This window comes from Nipponia nippon, unplaced genomic scaffold, assembly GCF_047370975.1.
Source record: "Nipponia nippon isolate SJK-2023a ecotype South Korea unplaced genomic scaffold, ASM4737097v1 scaffold_19, whole genome shotgun sequence".
NCBI classification, from domain to species: Eukaryota; Metazoa; Chordata; class Aves; order Pelecaniformes; family Threskiornithidae; genus Nipponia; species Nipponia nippon.
In genome coordinates, this window is record NW_028262335.1 from 8,698,394 (window position 1) to 8,712,215 (window position 13,822).

Here is a 13,822-nt window from a genome sequence, read left to right on the forward strand (position 1 = left end):
ACTGAGAAGCTTAGTCTGAAAGTCAATTTATCTGTAATCAGGCAGGGAAAGAACCTGATGCCATGCTAAAAATGCAAAGGGTGCCTTGACTTCTGACCTTTTTCCTTCCCGAACGGGACTGAGCGGATGAATGCTCCAAGACAGAGGGCAATGGAAACGCAATAAGCCCTCACGCTTCTGCTACAAGCAGAAGAGACGGGACAAAAAGCAGGCACGCTGCAATGGAACCAGGTACCCTGCCTTTCCAAGGCGAGATCCGAGAGCTCCAGGGGTGTCACCAGCAAGCACAGCTGTCACGATGTCAAATGGCACAGCAGGAGAGGAAGAGACACCAAATATTCTTTGCAACTCATTAGATCGCTGTGGAGCCATTAGTCTTCAGACCACTTGGCTTCAGCACCATTTTACAGGGTGTTCCTATGAAATTTTCCATCTCTTCCCAAGCTACTTGCTCCCAGCAGAGCCCACGCACTCCGAGTCACTGAGTCCCGTCCTCGCAGCCCTGGGCCGGCCATTTTCTCACCTGTGAGCGCTCAGAGACACAAACCTGCACATCAGGAAAAGGAGTACACCCCTTTCTTTGCTGCAGCAAAAAACCAACCGAGGCAAGCAATGAGCACACTTGGCACGGTGGCTGCAACGGGGCAAGAAGACAGAGGCAGCTTTATCCTCGTGGGCCCCATATTCCCCATATTCTCTTCTTCCAGGCTCTGAGGGCCCAAACAACTCAGCTGAACTGGTACCCACAGCAGTGCTGGGACCTCCCATTTCATAACGCTATTTAACATGACTGTCAAATGCCAGACAGTATGTCATGTTCAAACAAGAAGAAAGCAGCAGGCCTTGCCAGCTACACACAAGTCTACAGTGGTGAAAATTTCCCCTGATAAAACACCACATGGGTTGGGTTTTCTTATTTTTAAGGCAAAGTGATGAAGAGTCCAGCATTTGGAGCAGAGGGCACTGCAGCGAAGAGATGCCACCCTCCAAGGGAAAGCAAGATAAGACGTCCTTACTGGAGTGATTCCACCGCACGGTGTCCAGCAGCTCTAATTAAACCGTCAACAGCGATGGCCTTCCCCACCTTTGTGCTCCCGGAACACGATCAATGATCTCTGAAGACAGATAGGAAGGGCCACAAATCCTGTTAACATATTTTGGCATAGCTTCACTGCCTTCAGCAGAGCTACGCCAGTGAACGCAGGCTGACTCGCGATTGCTATATACAAAACAGAAAATCCTCTAACATACATAACGCCCTGGCTATGTTTCCCTGCCTCAGCAGTTCACTAATATTTACTGACTCATTTCCCCTGCCAATCCTTCCTACACCCACTTCTGGTCCAGAAGAACATGCTCATGCTAAGGTCCAGGCCACCAGCAGGAAAAGCCATCACACCCCTGCAAACCAAAAGCTGGGAGCTCCTCAGGACGGAGGATTCACTTCCACGGAAAGCAGCAGCGTTCCCCAGGACAGCCTGCGGATCAGGGCAGAGGCTCCCGGCTCAGGGCACCAGCCGTCCCGCAGGAGCGGGCAGAGCTGCCCCGTCTCCCTCGCCCAGCCTGCGGGACGCTCATCCAGCTGCTGCCAGACCAGCACCGGCTGCGGGGGGGCTGGCAACGGGCAGCGAGAGTCCCGTTGCCACGCTTTGGCCACCTAACCAGGCGGCCAGCCTTCTGCCGCTCTCAGGGGATCCAGAAGATGATTCAGAGCAATGTAACTCGAGTTTCCCACCCCGCAAAAGGCCCACAGGGACGAGCTCCCTGGCGTACAAGTTGCACTTCAGGTGTATGAATACCCCTTTCTTCAGCCCGAGAAACTTAAGGTTACAGCACAGTCCCTGTTTTAAAATGAATGGTATTCATCCAGATCCGAATGGCTGCACGGAGGCAAAGCCCCACGCATCAGAAACGCACACGGTGAACGTGTAACACAGAAGGTGGAACATTTATATTCTCAGCATCATGAGAGCATGAAAAAGACTTAAATATCGAAATAAATAAAGATGTTAGAACGCGAGCTCCAGAAAGGCACCTGGAAATCCAACACACGCTTCCTTGTGAGCTCACGCCGGGTGCGATCAGGGCAACCTCTGCCCCCGGGAACTGCACCCTCTCTGCCACAACCAGCTCCACGCTACCACGCCAGTGATGCTCTTGCATCCAACGGTCACACCCCACCTCCAAACCCCACCAACGGCTCGGCGGCAATTTCTGCTGAAGTTCTGGCATTGGTGTCATTCTGCTTCTGCAGAGCGCGCCAGGGCTGGCTGTCCCTGGGAGCTGTTAAAAAAGAGACAAAAGCGCACAAGCTGGCTATCACAGGAATATGATTTAAGATGCTTTGAGTGCTCAGGGTTAGCCAAGCACAGAGGGAGCTGCTGACAATTGCTAGGCCAGTTCAGCAGCCGCCAGAGCAGAGGCGGGAGTGGATCTGCAGTTAACCAGTGCTGTGCCGTGGCACAGGGCGCGTTGCTGGCCTCGATCTCGGTCGTGTCCTTCCTGCTAAAACACCATTTAGCTCACCATGTCACCCTCATTCGTACTTTGAAATACAAAGGTTAACAGACGGAAGCAAGGGAAAAGCAAGGACTTTGTAACCTGTTCTTCAGCTTACACGCCAGCTGCAAAACATCTACCAGCTTTGCTGCTCTTGGGAGTCATACACGGAAAACATGTAAACAAGGCCCATTTAAAGAGGGCAACAGGAACGACTGAGGTATGCGCGATAAGGAGAGAAACACCAGCGGCGTGCCTCTCACGCTGGCAGCGAGTCTGAAATTAACAGGGAGAGTCAAAGTATTTCGTCTCCAAAACAGCCGGACCTCCCTCTCCTTCTTATCCCAGAGCGAGGCTGCAGCGAGCGGCCCGGTGACGACCACGGCCCGGCCTCAGCGCTGCTCCCGACGATGAGGAGGATGAGCTGAGAGCGGGCCCTGAGCAGCTTTATTTCCTTTTCGCCGCTTCCTTCCTGGATGGAATTACTCACTTCCTGGCAGGAAAAATCATTACAGAACGCGCTCGTCTGAGTTCATCCGAGGTTATTATCTGCTCGCTGACCGTGGGTTATTAGGCACCCATGGAGTTTCCTCTGGCACAGCGGGGTGGCTCTCCTGTGCTGCAGGCTTTTGAATAGGAAGAATAAAGATTGCTTGCTAGACACACCTTTTTTTTTTTTTTTAAACCTTTGCTTCAAGCATCAAAGCGCGTGGAAGGTATACGCAGCCTCTTTACAGAACAAAAGATGGGTAGCTGTGGGAGACATTTTCCTATATTGTAGGTCAATTATTAAAATCAAAATCGCCCTTACAATGGAGTTGGACACGGCTGATGGCAAGGCAGGTCAGATCCCAAATGCTTTGTTGGTTCGCCTGCCTATGACTTAAAATGAAAGCTGCTTTTCTGCGGCAAGGGTAGGAGCGCCCCTCCAAAGTCTGAGACCAGAGCTCCATTATGCAGCTCGGCAGAGAATTAATAATATATCACAGGGAGCGTGTGCGATTCTGCCTCCATGGTGACATTTATTTCTACACGTATGCTCAGATAAACCTTTGTTTGATTCAAGAGAAGATTTTGCTTTGCTTTCAACATCTCAAAAGCAAAGTTTGAAGTTAAACGTTTCCCCAGCTGGATGTGGCCGCAGTGTGTAGGGAAGGAGCGGGGAGCTGTGCAGCCTCTGCCTCCCATCCAAGCAGTGCAGCCTGGGGGGGGGGCGGGAATGTGGGGCCCATGAGGATAAAGCCACCTCTGTTTTCTGCAACAATAGCATAAAATCATCTTATATACTAATATTTGCACATCCCTCACCTGACTTCTCTGCAAATCTGAATGCAAATTGCAGCTTCCCCGCACAGCTGGGAAGGAGATACTTCCCCGCCTGTTTTGCAGAGGATTACACCAGAGCAAACACAAAAGAGGAGGAAAACCAACCACAGAATCCAAAGGTCTCAAGTTCTGGGTCTCTGCTTCAAACCTTAGGAGTGCCATCACTTCACCCACGCTGGCAGTTTGCTTTCTCCTCTGAGGCTGATGCTGCGACATCCCTTGCTGGATCCCCCCAGTCCTGAACCCTCGGCTGAAGGAGGGAGCAGAGGAAGGGGGGGGCTGCAGAGATCTCTGACCTCTGGCAGGGCTATCTCAAGCTCAGTGGGTCTTAAAAACAACAGAACTAGTACCTGACACACAAGCCTCTCCAAAGCAGCTGAGGAGTCGCATCCCTTTACAAGCAAGTCGATGAACGAGTCCCGCTCTCACGCGCGGCTCGGGGAGAGGAGCAGGGAACGGGCAGGGAGCAGACCCCAGCAAGCGACCACGGGCTGCCAGCCAGAATTCGCTGCCTGCAGCACAGCACTGAACGCAGCCCAGTTTCTCAGCCGGCGTGTAATTCATCAAGGGCCGCCTCTTCCCGGGAAGCAGCTCTCCTGAACGCTGAGCAAGGCCAACTAGCCGGGAAATTAGCCCTCACCGGCACGTTCAGTCGCACAGACAGCAATTACTGGGTTTTGTAATGAAAAGTCCACTCACGGCTTGGACCTTTCCAGAACTTCTGCCAATGGCACCATTTGAAACACCAGTTTGGGCTTGATTTTAAATGTTTAGTGGCATTTGGCAACTGGATAAATGAATGTGACCTGAAAACCCTTTCCTGCTGCGATGAGGAAATTCTCCAACAAGCGAAAGCAACACACGGCACTTCCCGGGAAGCAGAGAAAAATCCTTCTGCACACAGTTACGGTAACGAAAAATAATACTAAAAACCCCAGAAACAAACAACAAAAAACCCCAGTTCTTTTTAAAGTCAGTTGGATAGCATTTACTGCAGGCACAGGACTTGAAATGAGCACCCTCAGCCAAAAAACCAACACCGACAGTGCCAAACAAAGCATCTCACCCGAACGGCATGGTACTTACGGTAGAGACAGCCGGCGTCCCCTGCCAGCCGGGACCACCCGGGGCAACACCTGTACACGGTCTGGCGTTTCACCTTGTACGCCTGCCTGTAGCCCGTGTAGTACGCAGTTCTGAAACACAGAACGAGAAACCACCCATCAACGGCAAGTCCTGCGGAACGAGGAGACCGGGAAGGCAGAAGGGGTAACTCTATGGTTGTACATAAAACGAGGAATTTGGTTTTCACATGTGCTGACATTTTTTTCCACCTGGTCTAGCAATGATCACTGATGCTAAGAAAATACTCCTTAATTTACTTTAATTGGGAACATGAGAGACTGGAGCGTCCAGGTCCTCATAACACCCCTGGCTCTTTTCTCCTTTTCTAAACTATTTCACAGCTCTCAGCGATTGTTTCCCTCCTCTCCTAAATCACCTGTTAACAAAGGAAATTTAAATGTTAAGAACAACAGGTATTTCAGTCCAGCCTTAGCGAGCACGAGCGGGTGTCTCTAAGGGGCTGGTGAGCTAAAGAAATCATCGGCATCCTGGCGGGAACGCCAAGCGAGGCTGCTACAGGTTAAGGCTGGCAGAACCGATTCCCTGATGGAAAGGGCTTTCGTCTCCTTGGTTCTCCTTCTGCTGAGCCCGCAGTCACCCGCGACTCCACACCGACGAGCCCAGCGCTGCAGCCAGCACCAGCCCGGCCGCGCCGCAGGCGTGACCCCATCTCTCCTGTCTTCCAGAAGAAGGCAGAAGCCCTCCCGGGCCGCACAGTCCCGGGCCGCACAGTCCCGGGCCGCGAGGGCACCGCAGCCCCTCCAGAGGCGGTGGCCGCAGCCCCACCGCTCGCGGAGCCGGCGTGGGTCTGCCAGGGGATGCTGCGCTCGGGTGGAAGCTGAAGGCCCCTTGCGCAACGCCCACTAGCTACCTTCCAGGGCAGGAGCTGGGGTAGTAAAACAGGGATTGATCTGAAGTATAAATAAATAGAAGCAACACTTTTTTCCTGGACATTTGATGCTGTGTGTACGTGAAAATTGAAACACAGATAAAACTTTTGAAGCCAATTTATAAAAAGCTCCTTTGGCAGAACATGAAAGTATCCACCAAAGCAAAGCAGACAAACAACAACAAATATTTGGCACAGCAGATGTGTTGTACATGTCCACTGAAAATATTTATCCTAACTCACTCTAGTTGTTTGCTTTTGTCTGAATGTTTCTACAAAAAAACCTAAATAATGGTGAACCATTAATTCCCCTGCAGGAAACCTTAGGCTACTCTTCTGTGCCAACCAGCATATGGAAGCACAGCTGAGAAAAATAAAAGCAGATACTGATTTTTTTGTATGAGCTGTTAACAAATTATGAAGGAAATACTCATGTTCCAGAAGCAGATGAGAAAGCAATTTACAATCACTCAGGCACCAGGGCAGCCAGCAATCAGGCGCGGATCCATCTGGATCCCCCTGGTATCGAGAGCTATCATCCCCAGCCCCGGCGTGAACGCGGAGGGCAGGGTGCCTTCGGAGGCACAGAAGGACAGCGGCTGCGGGGTGGTGCCCACGCAACGAGCATTCCCTGCCCGGGCCGTTCTGGAAAACACCCTCCTTTTCACCCAGAACGAGAAAGCCTGCGTGGCAGCAAGCAGCCGCCTCCATCTGCCCTGCCTAGGCTCAGAAACCAGGAGGAAAAGGCATTCCAAGAAACAGCAACGTAGGACAGCTCAGGGCTAATCCCGGGCTGCCTTCTGCCCCCAGCAGCTCCCTGAACGATCTCATCTCCACGAGTCCTGGTGGGCTCTATCGGACACTTCGGATCCTTAAGTCAGCCCAAGGGGGTTCTCAAGGAGATGCAAATATTTTGACAGCCTCAGTTGCCTGTGGATATCTGGATGCTGCAGACTGGAAAGAACCACATAGGAGATACTTTATCTTCAATGTTTCTGTTTTCTTTTGTGTTTTAAGGAGTCCCTGGCACAGAAAATGTTGAATGAGCCAGAACTAATGGAACCCAGGCTTAAAAATCCTGCTGTGTCCTGCTGCTGGAAAATCCACTTCCAGCCCCTCTGGGACAGCGCCGTCATTCCTCCAAGTTTCGTTACTGAGGGCTGAGCAAAGTTACCTTCTGTTGTTACCTAATTCGGGAAAGTTACGCAGCCAGTAGCAAACCCTCCACTTCAGCAGGAGCGACGAGCGGCGCGGCCCAGAGGATGCTCGCTTCACCCGCTGCGGAGCAGCCGCTGGCTCCCCGAGGGGGCAGGGCCCGGGGCGCGGGGGCGCGGAGCGAGGTTTGTTCTGATTTTTAGGAAATGTTGCAATCCAGTACTCTAGGCACAGATACACGTCTTATAAAAACAAATGCTACTGGTTTTGGAATGCACGACCTCAGCAGGCGACCACCCCCTCAGCTGCCCCCCGTCCCCTGCCCGCCCCAGCCCACCCTCCCTCCTCTCCCCACCGCCCCTAAACTGCGCTTACAGTTTAGGCAAAGTGATGGGGCTGTAGCAGCATCTGCAGCACCCCAAGGGTGGCCGGGAATTGTAGGAATTAACGATGATGAATCCTGCACGTCAGTGGCTTGCGCTTCAGCCCCTGCAGGCTGCTGCTCCTCGCCGGCACGGGCAGGTGGGCTCGGCGGCACTGAGCGGTGCACCGGGGAAAGGAAGAGCACATGCTGCATTTTCCTAGTCACGTCCATGAACTCAAAGGCACCGAGGCCAATTCCAGGCCAGGCCTGCGTGTGTCAGATCCTGGAGCTGTTAATATGCTTCCTGAGCCTGGCGCTGCCGGAGCCGGGTCCAGCTGGAGCAGCTCCAGCGGGCGGGACAGAGGCTGCGCAGCATCCCCGTCCGTGCCCGAACGGCGCGCTCCGCTGCCCTCGATTGCTCAGCGCCAGGGAGCTTGGCAGCAGATCTTCCATCTGCTGGCACAAGCTTGCTGCGATGGGAACTCCTGAAAGAAGTTCCAAGGGGATATGGGACAAAACCTTGCCCGAGGAAAGTTTTGCTGATAGTCCTCTCACTGTACTTGCCTTTAAAATTCCCTGGGTGAAATCCCTCACCGCACCTCTAGGCTTCACCTCTCTATTTTCATCAGGAACAGAGTTTTAGCACTAGGCTGTTCTGATATTTATAAGGAAGCACGACAGAAAGTTGTTTCATTTCAGTTCCTCAATTCACAGCGTCAAAAACAGACACTGAAGAACCAAAGGGACAGCTGGGTCTGAGAGCTCGCAGCCTTTGAAGTCGAAGCAGACAGGGCACCTATCATTTCAAAGTCCTCTCTTAAAACACGGTCAAAAGATGGACTCTGTTTGCTCCTTTATTACCACTACACAGATATCATCACCAAGATAATTACTGCAATTACAGGGTTAGGAGGAATTCCTGAAGTCAAGACTTAAAAGCTGTCTCTAGTCCGAGATGCTTCTTTGAAACTACTACTATCATTATTATTTTGCAGAGGCTTGTAACTGCCTAACGAGGCCGGGAAAGCAGGCGGGGTACAGAAGGAGATCGGGCACGTTGTCATTTGGCTGCTGCGTAGGTAAGAAAAAAGCATTATTTGCACTGTTGCACATGTTCATAGCACTCCCTCTGCAACCCCTCCTTGCTTGGTTTCCCAGCTCCCAGTAAAGGCCAGTCGGCAGCTCAAGGGATACCACGATTAGCTGAACAACCGCACGAATTTTCCGCTCCGAGTCCATTCGAACTGCCTTCTCGCACGTGCAAGCCTAACTCCGCTGAGCTGCACGCTCTTCTGACGCGGGTGGAGCATGGTGCCAAAGGAGCCCGAGGACGCTGCAGCAAAGCCTGCTAACCACTGCCGCAGCCGCCCGTCCTCACCGAGCATCACTTGCACGATGGCCACGTGTATTTTTTTTTTTTTTAGACCACGCAGAATAAACCTCACTGGGACCCAGCTATTGCCTTCAGCGCTGTAAAACCACAGAGGCGTTGAGATGCCTCTGCTTTGAAGCTGAGACATGTAAAGACACAGGAATAACGCCCGTGATGTGATTAAGTCCTTTCATTAACATGGCATGATCATAGGAAACAGTTGTAAAACATTGTCAGAAGACTGGAAACAACTAACCACAATGACAAAGCCTCTTTAGAACAAAAGCGATATACCTTCTTTTTGGGAATTCCTGAACAGCTTAAAACCTCAGCATCACAAAGGTGCCAGCCGGGGTCAGAAACCCCTCCAGCTAGATGCACATAGGGTTTACAAATCTCTCAGAGTCTCCTGGGTTTAGCCCAGAGGAATATCTAATATCTTTACAGCTCATTTGTCGGCTCAGAGCCACATCTCTCTGCAGGTAGCTCTCTACATCAACCCCTGTATGAACTGCTGTTACCCTGGTGCCAGAGCCGCTGGAGGCCGGGTGCCGAGGGCTGGGTGCTTTCGCCTCTCCCTGGAGAGCTGCCGGGGACTGAGGAGGGCCACGGCCACGGTGTCTGGTCACCACGGCTCCTCGGAGGGCACCAGGCGGTCAGCGAGGCTGTCTCCCGTGCCAGACCTCAGCCCCGGCAGCAGGACGGGCACACGCGCTGTGCCCAGCCCTCGCCTCCTGTGCCCAGACCCTGCCCGCTGTGCGGCCGCTGCCGGCACCACGGGGTCTCCGCTTTGCGGACGCAAAGTGAGCAACGAGCTCACTTCTCCGCTGCTGCTGGTGAGGAGGAATCCATTTTCATCACGCAAGGAGCAAACCAAGCTCGAAGGAAGAACACATACCTCCGCTCGTAGCCTGTGCACCACCGCCGTCCTCCGCAGTCCTGCTTCCACACTTTGACGGTGCGGGCAAAGGCCTGGACGCAGGGCTGCCGGTGCCCCACAATCGCCAGCTCCTGCTCCGCGCAGACGTTCGGCCTGGCACAGAGAAAGAGAGGTGTACAGGGTCTGCACGCCGCTGAGAGACCAGTGCAGTGCTTCCACCGCTTAAACCGGCACCAGCTAGGGGCAACTGCATTCCCCTACTGAAAGAGCAGGAAGATCTTACGCAATACACAGTATTTGCCTCCTCGTTTAATTAAACCTGCGCAGGGAAAAGAAATCTGCCGGGTCAGCCAGCCACAAGCAGTGGTCAAGTGCAGCCTACCCACCTCCCCCAAAACCCTTGGATGTAGTGCTCTTGTGAACAGGGAGCGTGGCACCAGCGTGGCACCGGCACCAACAAAACACACAGCACAATAATATCATCTGTATTTCTCCGAAGCGTGTCATTAGGACTTCGTGAATCAGTTAAACATTGGAGAGCTACAAGGTGAACATTGCAAACCCGTATTTACAGATGGAAAATTGCTGCACAGAGAGAGGACACGCTGAGCCACCCGGGCTGCGCGTCGGTGGCAGGCACGGGAAGCCTGCCCCGTCCCGAACCCCCTCCTGGAACCTCCAGGCCTGCCGCCCGCGGTGAGGCTCCGACACAGCAACAGAAATCTAAAGCAATATGGTTTTATAACATTGCAACACAGCAAGCTTCAGCGGGGCTGGGAAGCTGCTGACATCTTGTACCTCTAGGTCCCGGGACGCTCTACAGCCCACCTGAAAAATGCAGCCATTACTTTTCTACTGATACATTAAGGCTAATTTTTAGCCTTAAAACAGAGAGTATGGATCAGAAAAGAGGCAGCAGCCTACACGATATGGTAGCACAATACTTTCTATGTTTGTCCATGCTGTCCGCTCTCAGTTAACGAAGAATACATATGCTTTCTTTGCGCCTAGGGAATTATTTTTCCTGACTATTGTCATTGCAAACGCCAACGATATCTGCATCTTCTGACAGTGTTTGGGAAAAAAATTATTCTGCCACGAGAAATGACACATCATTTTATTAATACTGCTTTAAATCAGAATTCAGTTTGCTGTCTTAGATGCTTTCTCATTCGTTCAGAGCTAAGGGCTGCAAGACTAAGTCCAGTAGATAAAGTGAATATATATAATTCAGTGAGTAAGAAAATAAGGAAAATACCATTTGCACTTTACTTCTTTTCTAATCCTAACTCTCTTTCACCAAACGCGAGTCAGTGGTTTTAGCTAAGAATGAAGAGGGAAACGTCTGCCCCTGACTTAATAAGTTATGAGCCATTCATTATCTGGGACTGCTTCTGTTGCTTCCAATTCTTCGAAAGGGACCGAGAGTTTTCATTAAAATACTTTCTGTAAAAGAAGTTAAACTAAATAACGTGGAGGTGGTGAAGCACAGAGATTGCAGCTGGCATCTGGCCGCTCCAAGGCGCTCAACGGCCGCGCTGCCGGCGCGAGGCTGGCGATGCCCTTGGGGTTAATGGCATGCCTCCTTCCCCTCCAGCTTTGCTCTGAAAGCTCCTCTCCTCATCCCACGCCGGGCCAGCGCCGAGCCCTTCGGCTTGCAAAGCTCCGCGCACATCACTTCACCAATACAACAGCCCCGGCGCGAACGGTGGCCGCCAGCGAAGCCGCTGGATTTCCTGAGCGTCTCCGTGCCCGGAGAGCTGCGAGTGGTGCCAAGAGCAGTGCCTCCCCGCCCCGGCCCGCTGCCGCGAGCCTGCAGGCGCCTCACCTCCCCGCTGTCTGCACGTCCAAAACAGAACAGAAAGGAGCCACAAGAGCAAGGCTGGCAGCAGCACCGATTTGGTGTCATTTATTACAGCCAAGAAAGGTTCTTGTGTGCCCCGAACAGTGGCTGTGTGTGTGACGGGCATCGTCAGCCGTGCCCTATGGGCAGCGACGGCCCTTCCCAGGCGCTGGCGCTTGCTTTTCTCTGACGCTTTGGCACGCATCTCATCTCCAGCGTCTCATCCAAGAAGTCCTAAAAGTCCCTGTCAAGGCGGGAGCGCAAAATCTCTGACGTAGGGAGAAAAGGCATTTTCTTGCAAAACCTTTTTCTGCTGAAAAGGACCCCTTTTCAATCACAAAGTTAAAACCGTCCGGGAGAGCAGCTTGGAGTTAGCGCACCATGCAACACTGGGTTCATTCACGAAAAGAATTGGAGCAATCCCCCTGCACCGAGGGATCATCTTCTGGCAGGAGACCAAATTTGCAAGGAAGTTTTCCAAAGAAGCCAAATGATTAACACCAAACTGTAACTGTAAAATTTAATTAAACAGAACGGGCTGCGTGCTGCTAGAGTAACAGCGAAGGGGGGAAAGAAACATGCAGTAAGAACAAGAGACACAAAGTGCAATAAAAATAGCGGGTCTGTGAAGAAAGGGCAAACTATTTACACAAAACCCACCTCTTGCACTCACGCTATAGCAACATTCCAGTTAAAACCAGTCAGTTACCTCCTACCAGCAGACTATCCCGATTTCCAAATTTCCATTCACCTTTATGTACATCTGGTCCTCAAGAAACACAGAGCAGCCCTCCTTCCCCCTCCCTCTCTCTGCTCCCTCCTTCACCTTTGATTTTAAAATACCGTATTTAGCTTCCGCGTTACAGCTCCCTGCCCTGTAAAAACACTTTTCTGGTATTCTTTTCCTGCTACTTACATATGGGGCTGAAGTTTGTTCCCAGAAGCAAGAGAAGAGATTCGCAACGCGAGGATGAATGACAGTGCCACCGCATGAAACTCCATTGCGACAGCTCCCCTCTCCCCCCGCGGTGCTTCCCGCCGGAGCCTAGAAACCTCCCGGCCTCCTCGAGCCCGGCTGGCGAGCCCCTGTCCCTCAGGGACACTCCTGGCCACCTCCTGGTCCCAACCTGACGGTCTCTCGCAAAGGACAACGCCACCGGAGCACACGGGAGCTCTTGCACGGGGAGAGCGGGCTGATCACCCCCGGGTGCTTCCTCCCACTGGGGTGCAGCTCAGCAAGTTTCTTCAGTCCATGGGAAAGGATTCTGGTGCAGATTGTCGCTGGGCTTCTCCCCAAACCAAACCCGGCTTCTTACGCTCATTTGCTTTTAGTGAAATGCACTGAAGTGACTTTTCCTTCTGGCATTTGCTTCCTGACAAAGCCCGCAGACCCGGTGGCTCACAAGACCTGGGTTCTGTCCAGCAATGAAGCCCCATGTGGGTTTCGCTGACTTGGAGCCGCGATCCGCTTCGCAGGGCGATGCAAAAATCAGCGCTCAGCAAGAGAAAGGGAACAGGAGGGGTGCGCTCCCGCGCACGGAGAAGCCCACCTCCCAGAGGACTTCTCCAAAAGCGGAGCGCGGGTTCAGCCCCCCGGCGCAGCTGAAGCCATCCTCCCGCTGCAGCTCCCCACCCGCCTCCGCAGGCAGGAGCCCGGAGCCCGGGCACACGCGCACACAGAGCAGCTCCCCTGTGTTTCAGGGGAGTAACAAAACTTTCCCCCTGCCTTTCCCAGGTCGAGCTCCTTTCCCTCACATGCTCTCTTGTTTCTTTTCTTGCTGACAGTCAGAAATCCCTCCCACCAGCTGCGTCCAACCCCGACCAGAGGAGGGGGAAACCCAGCAGAACAGTAGCAGAAATGATTCGGGTTTGTTTCTCACAGACAGCTCTTTTGCACTACCCAAGGCCAACTCCGCACACGCCACCCAAACCCCCTTTCCCAGCAGCTCTAAAACGCCCCACAGAGATTTAATCTTTCCTATGCACTCTAATAGATAAGAAAAACCGATCGCTTCCCAAGGAAATTCTGCTGGGCACGTAAAAGACAGGGATGCATCCGACCTGCGCTCGGCTGCTAGAGCACTGTTAACCGACCGGTGCCCGGGCTGGCAGGGGAGCACACCGAGCAAAGAGGGGGCTGGGGAACAAGATTACATTGCCATCTGCCTTCTCCCACCAAAACCCCTGCTACGTAGGGGAACGGCACAGAAAGAGGCGCTGATAAGGATTTTGCTGAAGCTGGGTGACAGTCCGCTGGCCCCTGTGAAAGGAGAAAACAGAGAGAGAAGTGCCCAAGCCTAATTCTCAGATGGTTCACTGCCGAGTTTCCTCCTCCAAAAAACTGCCACCAGTACCACCAGTTGTTATTG

The 13,822-nt window shown here is 52.7% G+C and overlaps 1 protein-coding gene across 4 annotated transcripts in view; it reads right to left on the bottom strand.

The window, feature by feature from the left end:
• Positions 1-13,285, bottom strand: part of MEGF6 (multiple EGF like domains 6) — a 109,459-nt gene extending 96,174 nt beyond the window's left edge. For 2 of the 4 annotated variants that reach the window (XR_015704288.1, XM_087755324.1), the window contains exons 1-3: positions 12,370-13,285; positions 9,629-9,763; positions 4,912-5,021 (exon numbers count right to left, since the gene is read on the bottom strand). Coding sequence is in view for 3 of the 4 variants with exons in the window: in XM_087755324.1 (XP_087611450.1) it covers positions 4,912-5,021; positions 9,629-9,763; positions 12,370-12,455 (331 nt within the window). In the remaining variant the exon portion in view is untranslated. The remainder of the gene's footprint in view (positions 1-4,911; positions 5,022-9,628; positions 9,764-12,369) is intronic. The other 2 variants (XM_087755323.1, XM_087755325.1) reach the window with 2 other exon arrangements.
• Between the last annotated feature and the right edge of the window lie 537 nt (positions 13,286-13,822).